Here is a 20,839-nt window from a genome sequence, read left to right on the forward strand (position 1 = left end):
TCCTTAGGACTAATTGCAAGCATTTAATCTATCCATTGTTACCTATTAATTAGCAATATTGTATTAGTTGGTTCCTCTTATAAGTGAAATGAAATTGCTCCCTTATTGTATAGAAAATAGGATTTAGGGCATTGTTGTAAAAACCGGTTTGCCTCGGTTGGTTCAACTGGAAAATCGATAAATTGGTCTCAATATCAGTATGATATAACAATTGTATCGATCATACAGTTATATAAGTAAAAAATAGTCATATTGACCGATTTTCAATTAAGCTATACCGTCATGTTGACCAATTTTTATTTATAATTAACTTTTTAATGAAAATGGCTAAATTCTTTTATCAAAATGTTGGTATGGAGATGAGACATATAACTTCTATATTAATTTATACTTCTAAAATATGATCTACCATCAAATAACATAATTTGTTTTAATAAATGATATAAATAAAAACATTTGTTGTATTCTGTAATTTATTGATTTTTCAAACATTAATGTTAGTATAATATGTACGTATATCTAATTTCATTGATATGTATTTTAATTTATACCACCGGTTTTTTGTTATATCATCATATCAGTACCTTAACTAGTTTGATATTCCATACGACATTAATAATATTGGTTTAGGAAGAAAAAAATAATTGATTGTTTAACATCTCAATTAAGGATATCATACTCAATGTAATCTTGATAGATATTGTTTAAATTAATACTATACTCATTAAAAGTAAAAATTGACTTCCTGAAAACCTATTATATTTTGGTCCATATTCTCTAAATTAGTATTACATTTATTAAAAGTATAAAAAAACTTAATTTCCTTCCATTCCCTAGAGATACTCAATATTGATTAAGAATCTAAAAATTATGTGTGAATGAGAGGGAATATTTCTTTGAAGGGCTTGCTTACAGATTTATAACACTAAATTACATAAAAACTACTTAGCCAATTAACTTTTATATCACTATTAACAATTAACTTGAGTGTTGCATATAAAATAAGTAAATTGAGATTAACTTTGAGTGTCTAGGTACTTATGAATAGTCATTTATTTTACAAATAAACTAGCAATATACTTATGTGTTTGCATGAGCCACTATGTATTGCTTCAATTGAAGTCAAATTAGTATATTATAAAGGCATCAAATAAAAAATAACTCAGGTCGAACAATTTGATGTGATAACATTGAATGATAATGGAAGAATGAAAAATTAAATATGATAAAATTGTAAGAAAAGTAGACAAAATATTAACTTATAACAAAATGTAAAATGAGTGACTGGAGAGAGAAAAAAATGTTAGCAAATTTTTACTCTTGAGTTCTTCAATTTGTGAAAAATTAGCCGTGAAAAATTAAACATAGAGAAGTTGTGAAGAGGGTATGCAATATATTAACTTGTGACAAAGAGTAAATGAGTGCGGGTGAGCATGGCTCGGGTTAAGGCTTGTCCTTACCCGACCCTAAAGGTTGGTCGAGTCAGTTTTTTGAACTCGGACTCAGCCCTAGACTCGAAGCTAATCGGACCCTAAATATGGATCGAATTTTTCTTTAAATCCAACTCCGACATAGACTCGATTAAATATTATGCATACTCATTTTAGATAAAGTCTTCTCTATATTATGTATTATTATGAATATGTGATTTGACTTATAAAATGAATATGTATATATAATGGAAAAAATATTGAATCAATGATACTTTCGACAAAAAAATATTATTACTGTATACACATTTGAATAGAGACACATACAATTATGATGAGTGAGTGACCATGAGACAGGTCTTTCATGTCCTGTTTGGTCCCTACCCAACCCTAGATATTGATTGTGTCTAATTTTTTAACTTGATCATTGACCCAATGAGATTCAACCCTATTTGGACCCAGTCATGATCGAGCCATACCAAATGAGCGGGTAGAGTCTGGTCTTTCTCACTCCTAAAATATGTGAGTGAGAAAATTGAAAATGTTAGAAAAATCTTACCCATGAAAAAATTGAAGAGTATTTGAGTTGGAGATTTGATGAAATTAGAGAAAGAAAAATGACAATGTAACATATAAGATGAAAAGAAAGAAGAAAAAATAAGCGAATGAAAGAGAAAAAGATAGACGAAAAGTTTTTTAACTTCCACCCAGAGAAAATGTAATAAACAAATCAAGTTCCAATAGAATAAATAAATTATGTCAATTGCTTTTATTACATTTAAAATAGTAAAAAAATAATTAAAATAAAACTATTAAGCTTTTAAGACACATTTTTCCCATGCAAGCTAAAAAAACAAAATTGAGTCAAAAGGAACAAAAAAATAAGCGCCTCACTTTTCTGGTATATTAATAAAATGGATCTAAATATATCATCTTCGTAAAAAAAAATAGACATTGGAATGCTCTCTCATTATTATTTTTTGGTTTCCCAACAAGTATTTTTTCTATCCACAAGACTCGAACTCAGGTTATTGCTTAAGGGGAATCAAACATGTACCACTTGAACCAACGCTCGTTGGTTCTCTCATTATTTATTTTCATGCTTCATTTCTATCCTTATTTTTATATAAAATATTTTTACATTAAATATAATTAACAATATAAAATTTCTTATAATATCAACCTATTAATTATAATTTAATTTAAATAAAATTAATAATTATTACCGATCTTCAAAACTAATTTTTGAATCTTCTTAATTATATCTTAAACATGAACACAGCAATTATTATATCTTAAATCATCAAATAATAAAGATACATAGGAAAATATATTACCTACAAAATAGAAAGGTACGAGAATCAACATATACAATTAGACCTAATGTATAAATGAAGCCAATTTGCATGGAAGGGGTAAGTAGGTCATGAAAAAAACATGTGAAAAGTTGCATGGGGACAATAATTTTACAACTAGTACAGGAAACATGGAATATCGAGGTCAAGAGAAATTTGAAGAAAAGAAACGGTAGTACTACTTAGTTAGTAAGAGAAACAAGTGGTTCCATTACACAATTTATCAAAAGGATCTCATAAGTGATAGATGTCAAATTTTTAGATTGTTCATCATATATATGAGGAGAGATCCGTTTACACCAAGTTACGTTACACTTGTTACACTCAATTTCAACCATTCATTTTCTTAAATCTAACAGACAAAAGCGGTTATATATATATATATATATATATAATAGATATTTTTGATAATGACAATGATGATAGAGAAGAAATAATATAACTTTGTTTAATCTTACATAGAATTTCCATAAAATATGGTCTAATATGAAATTAAATTTAATAATATAAGAATCAAATTTTTTTCATTATAATAAATTATATAGACACTCCTTGAAATTTAACTTAATTACATTCACAATTAATTTTATACCTTTAAAATATCATAGTCATCTCCTCTGCTAATATAATCAATGTAAAGTATGTATATAAATAAATATAATTTGTATATATGCAAAAAAATGTATTATTTAACTAAGTCTAAGAGGAAGTTAATATAATTTACTTTTAACCATATTCAAACATTTTGTTGGATCATCAAACAAAAAAACCATAAAAAAGGATAAACATTAGGATGGTGCAAGGAAGCTAGCTTGATTGAATCATTCCAAAAGTCATTTCTCTCTTTGATGGATAAACCAATAATCATTGATTGGTATTTGACATAGAATGGTAGAGAGAAGTTGATATCTTGTCTATTATCATGAAATGCGGCATAAGTTGTGAAGAATTGTAGGATCCATTTTTTAATTTCAATAACATAAAATTAATATAAACAATATGGACCAAATTACAATAGTTAATGATTAATCTATTGAGTAATTACATGACATCCTTAATTGACATGTCAAGCAATCGTTACTGAATTCAGAAACTTTAGTTTTACAACAATACTACAACAACACTCGAATAATTTTATTTGTGAGTTGAATTTTGGAATGGAAGGAAATTGAAAACCTTTAGAGTTGTCTCGTAATTGTATTTGATGACTCTAAAGATTTCTTTTTCCTTTATTTCATCTTCAAAGCTCAACTTGCAACTACATTCAACTTGAAATGATATCTTTTAAATGGGAGAGCAATTAGAATGCAAATGAGCATATAATGTCATTTGGATGGAGGATTCAGATTTCATTGGTGCAGCAAGACCTCTTACAATTTACAATTTAATTGATTTATGTTATGTCTTATTGTTGAATTATGGTTCTAAAGTAATATGAATATTAATTTATACATTTTATTGTCAGGTGCATCTAAATTATTTGAATAATTAGCTATGTTCAGGATTTTAGTGTTACTATTTCATTTATACACTTATACCTGTCAAAAGGAAGAAAAAGGGGCCAAAATTGATTTGTGTAAATGGAGATTATTTGGATTTAAATCTTTAAATTATTATATCAAACTCTTGAAATATTAATAACGAGTGTTGGTTCAAGAAGTATATGTTTGATTCCCTTTAATCAAGGTCTTGGGTTCGAGTCTTGTAAATGGAAAAATACATGTTGGGAGAGTTAATCTCACATACCTGTGGATGTTCCCGACTCAGACAAGATTGCCCCCAGTGCGAAGATACCCGTGGAAACAAAAAAACTCTTGAAATACTATTTCAAGTGACTACGCTTGGAAATTGGTTATGGGTGTGAAATTTAAAAAAGTTTCTTCTTTGTAATATCTGCCAACTATTTTTTTTTAATTTTAACCTTTTAGCATTAGAAGTTGTTTTATTCGAACTAATAGTTATCTTTGAAGTGAAAATCTCCTTTTTCTTTTCTTTTTTAATTTGCGTTCTGATTGTCTTTGTTTTAGCGTTCAGATTTTCAATTTTATTTTCTGTCAATGAAGAAGAATGTGTTAAATTAATAGATTTAATTAAAACGGGTGATTCAAAAATCATTGAATTATTCTTATTCATTCTTACAAAGTCCCACATAGAAGAGTTTTAAAAGAAAACAACTCTCAAGTCTCACATTGGATAGATGAGGAACATGGAAAAAATCTCATGTTATAGTTTATCTTCATATTTTCTTGTCATAAGTTGAATGCGCTTTCATTCAATTTTTTCTTCCCCCCTCATATTTTTCGCCGATGCATTTCGGCAAACTTCTCCCCATTTCTTTCCGTGGTACTAAGAATTGGCACAGGCAACCATATTGTGTGCATTTCGAGAACTGACACTGGTAGCCATATTCTGGGCATTTTGAGAACTGACACTGGTATGCAGTATTGTGGGAAAAGAGTTGACACGGATAGCCATATTGTGGGAATTTCAAGACTTAACACTAGTAGCCATATTTTGGTGGGTGCATTCGAGATTGGTTCTTATAGTGCAGTAAGAATTCGATAACAGAGATCTGGACGGCGTGGTTGATAGTCTGCTTGCACATTTTTGGCAGTGCCACAAAACATCTTAAAGAGAGCGATCTGGTTATGACTCAGTCAGTAGGTATTATTTCATATCATTTAAAATTGTTGCAAGCTACAGTAACAACAATTACCGATAGACCCTTTGCTCAGGCCTTATGCTAAAATAAAGAGTTGAATTTAGACAATTTAACATACCCATGTCAATTTACATATTCTAAATTAACAACAATTAAGTTTTTATCTCACTAGATAAGTTTAACTACATGAATCACAAAGTCAAGATGTTCTATCATAAATTATACTAAGAGTGTACCCGTGCACTTGCACGGGTCGCTTCTTTGTTTATGAATAATGCAAATATAATATACATATATTTTATAATATCAAATAAATAACATTTAATTATACAATATTTGAATGCTAAAAATATATTCAAATATTAAAACATAAGCATTTAAGAGATATGCTAAAAAATCCTTATGACTTTATATGATACTTATAAATGTAATCACAAAAAATATGATGCAAAAATAACTCCTTATATTTATAATTTTATATAGAGAATATAGAGGTGAGATATTATCAAATACAATTTGAATTTTATTTATTGAGTTATTTAAGAATCAAATATTTTCTATAATCACACTTTCAACAAATAAATATTTATACAAACGCATTTATAATTATTAATATTCTACATATACACTCAAAAATCAATGTTAATATTGCACCTATATGAATGAGAAATATAATGTTTCAATACATGATTTATTGATATTATAAAATATATGTATATTATATTTGCATTATTCATAAACAAAGAAGCGACCCGTGCAAGTGCACGGGTACACTGCTAGTATAATATATAAAAAGTAGGAAGAAAAATATGTGAGGAGGAGGTGACATGTGACATGAAGGAAAAAATGTGAAGAGAAAGTGACATGTGACATGAGGGAAGGAGAAAGTGACATGTGGCATGAGGGAAAGAGAAAGTGACATGTGGCATGAAGGAAGGAGAAAGTGACATGTGGCATGAAGGAAGGAGAAAGTGACATGTTGCATGAAAAGAGAAAGTGACATGTGGCATGAGGGAAGGAGAAAGTGACATGTGGCATGAGGGAAGGAGAAAGTGACATGTGGCATGAGGGAAGGAGAAAGTGACATGTGGCATGAGGGAAGGAGAAAGTGACATGTGGCATGAGGGAAGGAGAAAGTGACATGTGGCATGAGGGAAGGAGAAAGTGACATGTGGCATGAGGGAAGGAGAAAGTGACATGTGGCATGAGGAAAGAAGAAAGTGACATATGGCATGAAAGAAGGAGAAAGTGACATGCGGCATGAGAGAATTTTTTTTATTATATTGTTAATAGATTTATTGATAAGCATTCAACTCTATATGCTGATTTAATATGAGAAGAAAACAATGTTTGTTTAGAAATCAAATAAGAAACAAATTGTTTTTTCATAATCTATCCACATCCCTTATACTTTTTGTATCAACTAAATATACAAATTTCTATATCAAATTCTTAACTAATTACTAAATTCTTCACTACTCAAACAAACACCCTATACCTCATTTTGTAATCTCTCCCTACAAATTGGACAAGTCAAATTAATTCTCAACCAAGGATCAACACACTTGACATGAAAGAAATGACCACATCCTGGTAACACTCTCAAGAAATCAGATTCTTTATAATCCACCAAACATATAGAGCAACTTGAACAACTTGAACTACAACTATTGTGACACAATTTGGCTTTGGAGAATAGAATAGTTGGATAGCTATGGAACATTGTTGTATTATAATCTAACATTGGCTCAGGTTCCACATTAATTGTTACACTATGGTTGGCATTGTTGACATTTGTGTGAGAAACATGATTAGATAGATTTGTTGCAAAGGGCAAAGTGGAAAAATAATAGCTAAATGTAAGAATAAAAGTTATAATAGCTATAAGGACCAATAATATTGCCAATTCTTCTAAACTCTTCATAGCAAAAAGGCCTTTTATCTGGGACTCAAAATTGTAAATCTATGTAGGTGTATAAATAGTATGATTTGGTTTATGTTTTGCATGGTTGATAATTTGTTTTTTTAGTGATGTTGAACTTAAGTTAAGTATGTTTGAGCTTTGTCCTCGTGTGGAAAATTCAATTGTAATTATAATATAATCAATTGGTGCGTACCGTTGTATATGTTATGTAGTTGATCGTCTATGATCTTGTGATGGTAACACTTCTGCATATATCTGATTAGTCAAAATTTACATTGCAATGCTCATACTTTTTAATAAAAAAAGTTTGTTTATTCCAATCCAGAAGTGTAAAAAAATGTAATCTAATGGACTAGACTACTATATATTATTAGTCTATGGAGGATAATGTAGTGAAGAGATCTTTTTTTTAGAGAATATAATATATGTTTAGAGTATAAATTGGTAAGATTTAACGACATTAAAATAATAATAAAGTTTAATTTTCAATAAATATTTGAAGTGTATTTATCAATGTAAATATATATATTTCGTCAATTTATTATCTATTATTTATTTGTATTATTTATATTTAAAAACTAATGATGTTTAATATAAATAGTGGATGATATATTGATGGTATAAAAATTTCTTAATCACCAATAACAAATTATGTGAGATTATTGGGAGCACATTTATTGTCCCACAAAAAATGTCACTCCATGTCCCACATTGGTTGAAAAAATATATTTAAATTAAAATTTTAATAATTAATTATTTTTCTGAACTCATCACAAACAGTGATACATCAAGTGGTATACTATTTTAGAACAGCAGATGTCCACCCGAGTTTATTGTACATAGTGTGCATTTGATTTTTTAAAAGGTACCATTATTTTCTTAGTCAGTAACACTAATATTGTTATCTTTGTCCAATGTTATTGTAAGTTTTGACACCAGCATCACCACCACCACTATCATTATATCTAAAGAACATTATATTATATTGTGTATTGTTGTATTTGTATTGTGCATCAACCCTCAACTAGTTATGTTGTTCTACTTTGTCTTATTCCTCAATGTACATCAAATGTACCCATAGTGTTGTTATGAAGATAGAAAGTTTTATGGCATGTTTGGATGGAGAGATGCAATATAGGAGAGTGTAATAATGATATGACAGGGGTTAAATTAAGGTTCTATTATTTCCCTTTCCATTCCCCAAACCCAAAGTGGGGTAGAACTAATTGAATGAAAACATCTACTTGATTCCTTAGTTTTCAATTCCATTAGGTTTTGTTTCATTCCATTCCCTCCAAATTGAAAATCCACTTTCATCAAAGTGTTGCAACACAATTTACTTCATTCATTTCATAATTTTTATTACTCTAACTCATTAATTTGGTTCTTATTATTGATATTATTTATTAACTGTGTCTCTATGAGTGTGGAAAAAATTAAGTCCCACTTTTGCAATTATCATTAGATGTAGTCTATGACATTAATAAATCATCAATTTATCCCACAAAAGTTTGTTTACTTAACTAAATTGGTGTTAGTGATCCTTATATAAACATCTCATTTGGCTTTGGATTTAAAAATAATTCCAAATATTAAATGGTCATTTTAATTAGGATTCCAAATAAACATGTGGAAACGAAGACTGATAATATTTTAGATCAAATAACTTGTAAATAAATTCAGCATGCATGTTACCAAAATAGTCTAGCAAAATCAGGCCTCCTATAATTGCCACAATTCATAATGATTTCTCACATTTAAGGTGTCATTAGTGTTAAATAAATCAATAAATCTACTAAAAGCTTTTTAATGGAGACAATGAAACTGAGTTGATGAGTGTATATCCACAATCTCCTCTAAAGACACAGACCTAAAACATAACTAGCAAGTTCCAAGCTTTTACAAAACTACATCTATATTTTCTTTCTTTCTTTTTCCCATGTCACAATATTTTCCATATAGATCACTAAATTATGTTTCCACAAGGTTTATTACACCAATTAAATAATGCTAACACCAGACCAATTAAATGACTATATCAATCAACATTCTCAAGTTTATCACATCTTTACAAGGCCTTGCTCACCAATGACATGAAAGACATTCTCTAACCGTGCAAGGATGTCTAGGGGGCAGCGGGTAAACCCGGATCATCTTCAGCCTGTATGTAAGCAATCAATCAGGGATGAAAACTGCATAAGACTACAATAAAATGCACAAAATAGAGTATAGAGTATAGAGTATAGAGTAATCTATTTTGCTTCAGATTCTTGTATTTAACTTTTTCAAGAATCACTTCTTAGTGTTAGTTTCTAGCAGTTGAGCAGAGAACAAAGGTTCTGACTAAAATATACAAAGGTTGACACCATAATGATGATGAAGCACTTCGATAAACAAATAAAACATAATTCAAGTGTATGGTAATGGAACATGGTCTTGTCAGAGAAAAACCGAGGCTCGGGAACCAAGAAGTGATAAGGAACATCCGTGTGAGTTGCACCACTAAACACTAGAATGCAACCTCAAACATGCATAGGTTTATCACGCAATACAGTTGTCACATAAAAAGGTCGTAAGTATAGGCTTTCCCTTCTCGATTGATGGTTGTATAATGAAGGAAAACAGTAGATGATGCATTTAACTAGTGCACACTACTTTCCACTTTCATAGTTATTCCATTCAACCACAACAGTTTTCAGTGCTTAACTATCCCGGCTTCAGTTTCTGGTAAACAATAATATCTCAAAAAGACACAACTGACATTTTTAACACCAAACCTTTTGCAATGAGATTTGACTTACTTTTTTCATCTTTAGAACCCCGTTTAGGTACAGTTTAAAAACTAAACTACGAAAAGACAAGCGCTTTTCTATTGAATAAAAAATAAAGGAAGGAAATGATACCTGGGCATTGGATCTGCCAGGTGCTGTATGTCCTGCTGGAGCTGAAGGCAACTTAAGTTCTGCATCCAAATCAGGTTCTTTATCAGGTTGAAGGTAGGAGGGGATGCCGTCAGCTTCAGTCTCATCTCCCATGTCTGCTTTCAGTACATCAAGTTCTGTTTTACCAAAAAGAAAAAGAAAAAGATAATTTAAGACACTTCATGAAAATAATGTAAATTATCTCCCTTAAACATGATGGGAGTGCCTGTTTCCTAAAACCGTACTGTATATTATGAAGAATCAAACCCATAAGATGTTGCTGATGACACTTATTGTGAGCTGAAAATATTTTGCTAAGAACATTGCACATACAATTGATTAAACCTATTTCATTAAAGCAAGGAGCCAAACTTGTACAAGATTCTTAATCAAACAGCTGCAAAATCCAGGTGCCCACCCGAATCGTGTAGCCACATCAGGTAGGAGTGTTTAACAAATTTTCCGACATATCTCAAAAGCCTGAACAATTTATTACTTACCACCAAGGAGTTCATCCTCGTCAATGTCATCAGGCACTTATAGCTTCTACCAAGAGTCTCTTGTATTTCGTTGCTTACATCCATCAGGTCAACCATCTTATCTTGCAAATTCTGGACGTTGCATGGTTCAGCAGTTAAGATTTGAAGTTATCAACGTTATACATCAATGTCTTGGATGTTCACAGTTTATATCATTCCCTTCAATTCCTTGTTGGCAGACTTCAAAGCTGACATCTGAAAAGGGGAAAGGGAGAAACGAAATACAAAGTTGTGAACACAAACTCAAATTATATACTGCTTGACAAATATATTCTTCAATGTTTCATCTGATTTCTGAAAACCTAACACATACTACAATGTTTTATGTTATAATAGAAGAATAAGACATAATAACATCTACAGGAAGAGACTCATCCTAAATTACAAACCATTCATCCACTACTTCTCATGAGGTAGGCAGCAGGTCGCAAACAGGTTACAGACAAAGCTCCGCCTTGAATGCCCCTTAGAGCGCTACGAAGACAAACAAATTTTTTATCGTGAATACGGATACCCCAGTCAACTACACCTAATATATATCATACAATAGGCATATCCAGTAGAAACTTAAAAATAGCTATACACATTGAAATAATTTGTGTTTAAAAATCAAGATTAAGTCCACAGGATAAATCATAAAACAAAAGGGCAGCCCAATTGTGCTCAAGGCTCCCACAATTGCAAGTATAGAAAAGGTCAATCGAACACAGCCTTATGGTGGTAGTTGAGAGGTTGTTTTCCTGACTAAAACCTGTGACAACTAGGTCACAAGGCAGCACCTTACCATTGTGCCAAGGTTCAGCCTCAAGATATATCATAAAATAAAATCCGCTATGCCCACGGGCTTCTTAGTGTGATTTCTATGGTAGCCATGCAGAGGGATTGGCATGCTTTGTTGCATGGCTCTATCTTCTAGTTTTAGCAGGCTCTTTTTGTTATTAGTGACGATTGCTAATACTCTTTTGTATTATTCCCTTCTGACCTAATTATACTTCTTTTCTCATCAACAAAAAAGGACAAATTAATAAGTTTCTTCTTTCAATACACAATATCATCGCAACGTTCCGCAGATTAAATCGAATAACTTATAGCATAGCTTCATCCTCTCCCTCTGAGAGCATGAGCTAAGACTGGTTGCATTACTGCAGCCAGGCTAGTTATTCAAAGTGAAGCGGATAAGCTTCACTTTGAATAACCTAGCATGGCTGCAGTAATGCAACCAGTCTTAGCACATGCTCTCAGAGGGAGAGGATGAAGCTATGCTATAACTTATTTAATTTAATCTGCAGAATGTTTTGATGATATATGCATATTATTAATTAAACATCCACATATTCTGGTGAAGATCAAAGAGGCATAATATACAGATAGATAAAGGAAAAAAAAAGAAGAGCTCAATACAATAATTTACAAATAATGCTCTGAGCTCTTAGATACATACAGTTTGTTGAGCATCTTTAATGTCCTCAGCAGCAGAATGAACTTGATCAAGATTGAATGTCTGATTATACAGCATGTCCCGTTGCCCTTCATAACTGAACAAAGGTGAAGCATATAACTATGAATAAAGCTTGAATAGTTCATTTTAGTTAAGTCAACTTGCTAAACACTGAAATTAAAAATGCCACTTAGTTACCAATAGTCTTTTGAGCTAATAAAAACTATTAACCCCATGAAGATATAGAAATCACGTGTATTGAAAGTAAAAATTCTTAGGACTCTCAGCGTTAGTTATGAATAGCACGAGCATCTACAGAATACAGCCCAAACCCTTGACTCCTTGAGTTACAAAATTTGATTAACCTCATAACTATACAGCAATTACACGTACACAAGAAAATAAAACAAGACTTCATCGAATTGATAAAGAAATACAAAATATCCTAAACATATGAAATAGCTTTAAAATTGACACATAACTCACCAGAAGCATAACAATAGAAACTGCAATGAGGTTCTCAAATATAATAAAATTGATTGCATATATATACGATAACTTCGCATTGTAGAAATAGTAAACTTTGCAACATTAAGTAAACTTAAGATAAACAAATGAGGACTGATTGTACAATTCTAATGTAAAACATCAAAGTAAAACCATACAACCTATCATACTCATGTGTTTTTCATAACCATAAATAAAAATATAGAAACATAAGCCAAAAGCACACATGAATTAAAGCCAACTGAAATCAGTTTAAACTTTTGACAGCCAAGCCCATTCATGAAACAGGCAGCATTCAAGATTAGGGAGAGGAAAAGTTAACACATAATGTACAAATAAAAACCTCTGGCAACTTAAGAAAATACTAGTAAACATAATCAGACACTGCTTTTCATAACCTCTTTAAAAAAACGTACCTAAAATAAAAATGACAAGCGGGAAAATAGAAAATGACTCTTCAAATGCAGGGATAGAAACAATTAAAATAACCGACAAGAAGTTCATGCTGGAAACTTGAGACCAGTTATGTGCAGTAAAGACCGTATGTATGAGCCAAGCAAAATTATGAAGTAAAAAAGTCTAAAGGGAACAGAAATTAAAAATGAAACATAAACGAAGAATAGCAAACCAATGACAAAAAACCCTATAGATATAAGGATTCAGTTGGAACAGCAACTAAGCTTTACTGAAATTATGTCAGTGCCCACTTCTTTAACACAAACCTATCTCATTCTTATATACGAGAACAAATCAAAACCTTTCAACGATTTCCTCCAACTTTGATGCCAATGATCGATTTGATGATTTAACTAAATTGTGACAAATAAACTGGGCAAACAAAGATTGAGGAACTCACATCCGCTTTTGCCTTAGAACCCTCATGGCTCTAGCCTTAACAGCTTCCTGAGCAGGACCAGGTCTTGTTTTCTTGATCTGTTCTTTATATCTATTAAGTTCAGCATGAAGCTTCTTAATCTTCTCTTCCACAGTATCACCTCGTTTAGTAATCTGGAAAAAATATATAACAGTTATACTTCACCAAATAGCTAGTTCATATGACCAAAAATCAAAGTGCTTAAACACTCAGGATTAATTGACTAAATACATGAAGATGAAATGAGTATAAAAAAAGTAAAAAGACGACGCACATGAAGCTCCCACCCAGTGAGGTCTGGGGTCTATGGAGGATAGATGTATCTACCCTTACCTCGCAAGCGGAGAGGATATTTCCAGAATTTAAATCTATGATCTCATGGTCATTAAACAACACCCTTATATAAATTTGTTCCTAAGAAAGTGTGTCCCTAGTTTAGAATGTTGCTTGAATAGATGAAAACAAAGTAACATAGTTGTAATTAGGAGTTATAAGGTGATCTGATGGTGAAGAAGAAGGTCGTAAAGAAGGAAGAGCAGAAGGTTGTGCCTTCCAGTCACAACAAAAAAATGGGAGTTATAAGGTGGTTTGATAATAGGGTGAAGGAGGTTGAGCGTGGAGGCTCACTCACAATAAAATAAAATAAACATAGTTGTAATTATTAATGAAACTAGGAAACTTTCACAAATCACGCATTCCCTAAGAATCTCAAATGCTTCCACACTAGGAACTAATGTGTCCCAAAAACCTGTCACAAGAAATACTATTTTGACCCACATTTAAATTCTTAGAATTTAGGGTATTCCTTTCAAGGTGCGTGGTTGCACCTTCCAACAAGTATCACAAAGGAATCAAATCTTGACCTTTTGGTCATCCTGAGGATCTAGTGAGGCCTTACACCTCTACACCAACACTTTGTTAGTACAAACCCCGGTATTTGAGAGCCATGTGTAGTTGACCACCCAATTTTTAATTAAGATTGTTAGAATAGCAAGATGAGATTTTTCATTTCTCAGTGAATTATGGAAGAGCAACACAATGAAAGACATAATGTACAAAAAAATAGGGTTTAGATGATAAAGTTAAAAGGGTGTGTATGAGTGAAGAGAAGTGAAAATTGTAAGAAGTTACATTGTTGGAGGCATCTTGAATGGAAGGAGGAAGATCATTGTTCTTCTTACCACCGAATACACTCTTCATCTTTTCTTCCTTATTCGATGCTCAGGGGAAGCTTCAGCTTTTTATTATGCAACCTTTGAATAGAAAGGAGAAGAAGAAAAAGGTAGCGAGGACTAATTTATGTTTACCCTATTTTTTGAGGGTTAAAATCAATCTCAATCAACGAGAGATTTGATTATTGTTATATTAAAAAAATATATATATCCTCGCAAAAAGAAGTTCGATAAACATAAATGCTTCATATAAAAGTGGTTTGAAAATTGTGGCAATAGTTGACTTACATTGAAAGAATTTCAAGACAAAAGGCAAGTGATTTCACTTATGAGGGGATCATATAATGCTATTTGACAATTGTTTCACTCCATTTACCATTTTTTTCGTTGGTTAAAATGAAAATTTTAATTTATATAAACTCAATACATTTTTGACAATGTGAAATAGATTGTATATTTGTATATGAAGTAAATCATAATGTGATTGAATAAATATTGGCTTCTATAATAAGTAATAGATCTATTAGTAAGTAAGTAGTGTTACTTAAATGGTTGCACTTACTATTTGATTAACTATATTAATCATATTTTATGTCATATCATTATAAGCTAAGGATCTCTCAAATGTATTCTACTATCCTCAAGATCTCATATGAAAATAAAAATAACTTACCAAGTATCATTTATAATTTGGGTTAAGTTTACCAGGTCCATCTACTTATAGTTATTGTGCGAATAAGGCATAAGAAATCTGTTCACTAACCTAAAATATTTGCTTTGCTTGTTGACTTTCTTGTACGAAAGGGTGAGTTGTTGGCTTACATTACAATTTTAAGGGAAAAGTTGACAAACCTTATTAAACTTTATATTTTTTGTAAGTAGATATTGTAAACTATTTTTTCCTTAATTACTCATTAAACTTTAACTATAGGTAAAATTGTTCTCTACATATATACAATTTTAAATTACTATCAATAAAAATTAAATTAACACATTAGATGGTACAAGATTGATTGTTACTAGTTTACATGAGGTTAGTTTTTCTTCTTGCAGAGTAGAATGCAAGAATTTCACTACAGAAATCAGGATGGAGCACTAGATATACCTCTAATAGATTAACTCATTCCCCTGTTTCTTCTATGCTCCCCATGTCATAAACTAGATTATGCCAACCCTGAAATTTTGGAACCAAAAAAGTAAACATGCCAGCACCTAAGTAATGAGAAACAAAATCCTATATAGTATGGGGATGTATACATCAGCTAGATTATAGTAAGTGATAATAGCTTCATGAAAGTTATTGTCATCAGGCACTTGGTCGAACTCTCCTACCAATCAATGAATCAAATGAGACTTTGCAAGGCCTTGCACCTAACAAATGTAGAGATTTAGGAAAAACTTACGCAACTGCACTCTGTAAGGCCTTGCATTAATATGACTTAAATTGAACCTTATATCATATAATGTGTTAATTTTATTTTTATCGTTAATAATTTAAAATTGTATGTATGTATGAACCAAATTCACCCATAAGTTTAAAGAGTAATTATAAAGAAAAAATAGTTTACAATGTCTATTTACAAAAGACATAAAGTTTAAGAGGTTTTGTAAAAATTTTCCTAATTTTAATTATTAAATATTAAATTTTGATTTTCCCATTGAACTTGAGACATAAAAGGTTAAAGAGTAAATTATACTGACATTATTTTTATACTTTCGTTATACTGATCACCCCTACAGTGAAATTATATAAATCATCCCTCACTTTTCTACATTCACACAAATCTCCATCATTTTTATACTTTCGTTACACTGATCACCCCTGCATGACAAAATAAGTGTATTCTTTTAAACAAAAAATGTGATAAATATAATTAAGTTAAACAAAATGTGGTATATTATGGAGACAAATCCAAATAATATACAAATAATGATTCTTTATTATTTTGGTTACAAAATGCATCAACAATTCTAAAGAAATATTATTTAAATCGCTTTTATAATATATCATAACGAACCAAAAATAATAATGATGTATTGACTTATATATTATTTGGACTTATCACTACAATATATCATGTTTTGTTTAACTAAATTGCATTTATCACATTTTTATTTAAAAGATTATACTTAATTTTCGTGCAGGGTGATCATTATAAAAATGAAGAGTAGTTTGTATAATTTTGCTAAAACTGATGTTGTGGGTAGATTAATTTATTGGATCTTAAATTATTTAATTTTTTGCATTATTGTGTGTAATTTTAATGGACATCCCATAATCACTTTAATCATGAGAAAATTAATAACACAAGCCACCCATTAAATAAAATATTATTTTATAACACATCTTACTTTTCACTTTTTCTCTTCTTATGCCTAAAACGATTTATATGAATTTATTGGAAGAATCGCAAGATGATTTATCATTTTTCTAACAAATCTGGTTTAACAGTCACAGTGCAACACTAATTACTAATTAATCATGTCTCATTTTTTATCTGGGTTTCCAGAATATGCTTCTTTGGTTACCCTAGCAGGTTTGTCATTTACATTCTCCCTCTAGATTTGTCCTCACTTGTCTCATTTCTCTCTCTCTCTAGAATCATACTATGAATTTGTCTGAATCAAACATGCAACATGTTCCAAATCCAATACCACCACCAACAACCCAACCCACCAAATCAAAATTCAAATTTTACTCACTCTCCTTATTGGTTCTATTTGTTGCAATCTCATTAGGGTTTTTCACAGGAACTAACTATTTCAAAGTCCACTACTTGAAATACTCTCTCACATTATCACAAACCCTTTTTCAAGCAATTGGGTCTTTGATTTCACCCCCAAAATCAGAACTTTCTGTGTCCCCCCATTGTGTGTTATGGATGGCCCCTTTTCTTTCAGGTGGTGGGTATAGTTCAGAAGGTTGGTCTTATATTTTAGCCCTTCATAATAGACACAATAGAAAAATGCATCCTTTTAGGTTAGCAATTGAACACCATGGTGATCAAGAGTCTTTGGATTTTTGGGTTGGTTTGCCACAAGATATGAAGAACTTGGCCAGAGATTTGTACCAAACAAAGTGTAGGATGAATGAGACCATTGTTGTGTGTCATAGTGAACCTGGTGCTTGGTACCCTCCACTTTTCGAAACCTTTCCATGCCCACCATCTGTTTACCATAATTTCAAGTTTGTGATTGGTAGGACTATGTTTGAGACTGATCGAGTGAATGCTGAACATGTCGAGCGATGCAATCGAATGGATTATGTTTGGGTTCCTACAGAGTTTCATGTGTCTACATTTGTGGAAAGTGGTGTTGATCCTTCCAAGGTGGTGAAGATTGTTCAGCCTATTGATGTTAAGTTCTTTGATCCCGATAAGTACAAGCCGTTGGATCTTGCTTCTAGAGCGAAACTGGTTCTAGGTTTGAGTGCTGTGAACGAGAGTTTTGTGTTTTTGAGTATCTTCAAGTGGGAGTATAGGAAAGGCTGGGATGTGTTGTTAAGATCTTATTTGAAGGAATTTTCAAAGGATGATAAGGTTGCTTTGTACTTGTTAACAAATCCATATCACACTGACAGGAATTTTGGGAACAAAATATTGGATTTTGTGGAGAATTCCGATTTAAGAGAACCAGTTAATGGTTGGGCTGCAGTTTATGTTATTGACACTCACATAGCACAAAGTGAGTTTCCAAGAGTTTACAAAGCCGCCGATGCTTTTGTTCTCCCTACTAGAGGCGAAGGATGGGGGAGACCTATAGTGGAAGCCATGTCAATGTCATTGCCAGTAATTGCTACCAATTGGTCGGGACCAACTGAATATTTGACAGAGGATAATAGCTATTTGCTACCCGTGGATAGAATGAGTGAAGTGATGGAAGGGCCATTCAAGGGACATCTTTGGGCTGAACCTTGTGAGTATAAACTTCAGGTTCTTATGAGGCAGGTGGTTAAAAATTTGGATGTGGCTAAGGCCAAAGGTAGAAAAGCAAGGAAGGATATGGTAACAAGGTTCTCACCTGAGATTGTGGCCGACATCGTCATGGATCACATACAAAACATACTAGTGCATTGAGGAGTAAAAGTCTCTGGCTCTCTTTCTCCTCCAAACATATGTTGTGCTTGACTCATAAGGAGATTGAGCTTGTAAGTGGAATATATTGTACACCTGCAATTGATTTAGGCACAACATAACCATTGGGAAGTAATTTGTTCAATTATTAATTCATTTTATTTCGGAGAAATTTTGTTAAAACGCATATCCATTCATGGTAGAACACAAAAAATGTTTCTCATGCAAAAAATTTATCTTTTTGAAGCAGTACTTTGCTGTTCAATGGCCATTTTGACCGGGATATAAGGGAATAACAAGACCCCTAAATTATCAGAAGTATACAAAGTAGTCAAAACCCATGGTAGACATTAGTTTTTAGACAAGAATGTTTATTTTCAATAGAGAAAATTTCAAATTTCATCTTTAAACTTTGTTATATGTTCACTTTCATCCTTTAAAATTTCAAAATGCAATAAGCTCTCCCTAAATTCTTGAAATTGTGCATAGTTCTCTTACCATCTTTGGCCATTTATGTTGCTTCTTTGTGTACTCTTATCTTGCGTGAGAGACTCCAGTTCATGATCTCGTGATTGCATTGGTTGTAGGAAATTTGGTTCAATATGATTGTAAAAGGGGTTTATGAGTTTACTTGATCATTACTATGTAATCTTTTTGTCAGGTTTAAGTGTTGGTGACAGGGTTGATGCAAGTGTTGGTCAAGTGGCTAGACCAAGTTAAAGTCTTAGAGGTGTGACCGAGGGTTCATTAACTTAGCTACTTCCAAAGGCATCGCCCAAAGATGGTAGTGATTAAGACTCAAATTGTAGACTTCATAGGAATTGATTTTGTAGCGGTGTAAGCGGATACGGTTAATTTGATGAAATCGAAACCAACCAAATCGGAATTAACGGTTCAAATTGGCTTTAGTGGGTTTGTTTGAAATTGTGTGAAAACGAGCTAGTTTGGTTCAGTTCACAGATTTTAATTTTCGAATCAACTTAAACTGAATCGTTCTATCTCTTCTATTTTATCATGAATACTTAATACATTCACGAATAAGAAACTTTCATTTTTGTTCTAGTATTATCGTTTCAACCTCTCTTTATCAAATGTTTGATTATTGGGAGTGATACTTGTTAGAAGACATAATCATACATTTCAAAAGAATTAATTTTTAACCTAAAGATGAGAGGATACTCTTGGCAGTACTAAAAAAATAATATATCTTTCTGAGCAAAATCCCTAGTCATTATGTTGTCTCACTCTCCTCCTCTTAACAATTTGAATGTCGTTTTACCCTCCATTTCTCTCACTTCATGCCACTTACTCATCCCTAGTCATCCCTCCCTTACATTTTGTGTTGTGTTGTTCACCGTCTCTCTTGTTCGGGATCATAACCTTCTTGTCTTAGTAGTTGTTGTTGACCTTCTCATAGCTCAGTTTCACACTTCTCATAAATAGTGTAATCATTCTCTTAAACAATACATCCACATTTGGTTTCATATATTATTTTATAATTTAATACAATTTTTTATGGAATAAGAACAACATATATTTTTTATCCAGGATGACAAATATTATTTTTATTTGAGTTTCACAACATCTAATTTTTTCACACAACATTTATATTACTTATCACTTTTCCTTGGCTAAAAACAACAATAAATTATTCTTATTTAAGAACAAAAATCAAGAAATAAGAATGATATAATGAATAACAGAATAAATATATTCTTATTCTATTAAGAATAAACTTAAAGAATAATTATTGTAGTTGGTTTCTTATTACTAGATAGGAAATTATTATGGGGTTAAGTTATATGTGCATAAACTTAAAGAATAATTATTGTAGTTGGTTTCTTATTACTAGATAGGAAATTATTATGGGGTTAAGTTATATGTGCGGGTCCTTCTGAAATTGGAATTATTATGGGGTTAAGTTATATGTGTGGGTCCTTCTGA

At 31.5% G+C, this 20,839-nt stretch overlaps 1 protein-coding gene and 1 pseudogene across 3 annotated transcripts; one reads left to right on the forward strand and one right to left on the reverse strand.

Moving 5' to 3' along the window:
* On the reverse strand, nt 9,072-14,961 carry LOC109359261 (annotated as a pseudogene).
* Nucleotides 17,295-19,896, forward strand: LOC109360640. 3 transcript variants are annotated; one of them, XR_002109197.1, is made up of 2 exons: nt 17,295-18,969; nt 19,557-19,896. XR_002109197.1 is itself a non-coding variant. In XM_019605674.1 (1 exon), the coding sequence occupies exon 1, from the start codon at nt 17,432-17,434 to the stop codon at nt 18,896-18,898; it is 1,467 nt and encodes a 488-aa protein (XP_019461219.1). In that variant the 5' UTR covers nt 17,295-17,431; the 3' UTR covers nt 18,899-19,095. The 3 variants fall into 3 exon arrangements, 1 of the variants encoding a protein (XP_019461219.1); XR_002109198.1 differs by lacking the exon at nt 19,557-19,896 and adding an exon at nt 19,146-19,432; XM_019605674.1 differs by lacking the exon at nt 19,557-19,896 and having other exon boundaries at nt 17,295-19,095.

The sequence above is a fragment of the Lupinus angustifolius genome, chromosome LG11, assembly GCF_001865875.1.
Source record: "Lupinus angustifolius cultivar Tanjil chromosome LG11, LupAngTanjil_v1.0, whole genome shotgun sequence".
Classification (NCBI taxonomy): domain Eukaryota; kingdom Viridiplantae; phylum Streptophyta; class Magnoliopsida; order Fabales; family Fabaceae; genus Lupinus; species Lupinus angustifolius.

Bases quoted from the DNA above. Each gene is read 5' to 3' on its own strand.
- LOC109360640 (XM_019605674.1), top strand. From the start codon at position 17,432: ATGAATTTGTCTGAATCAAACATGCAACATGTTCCAAATCCAATACCA.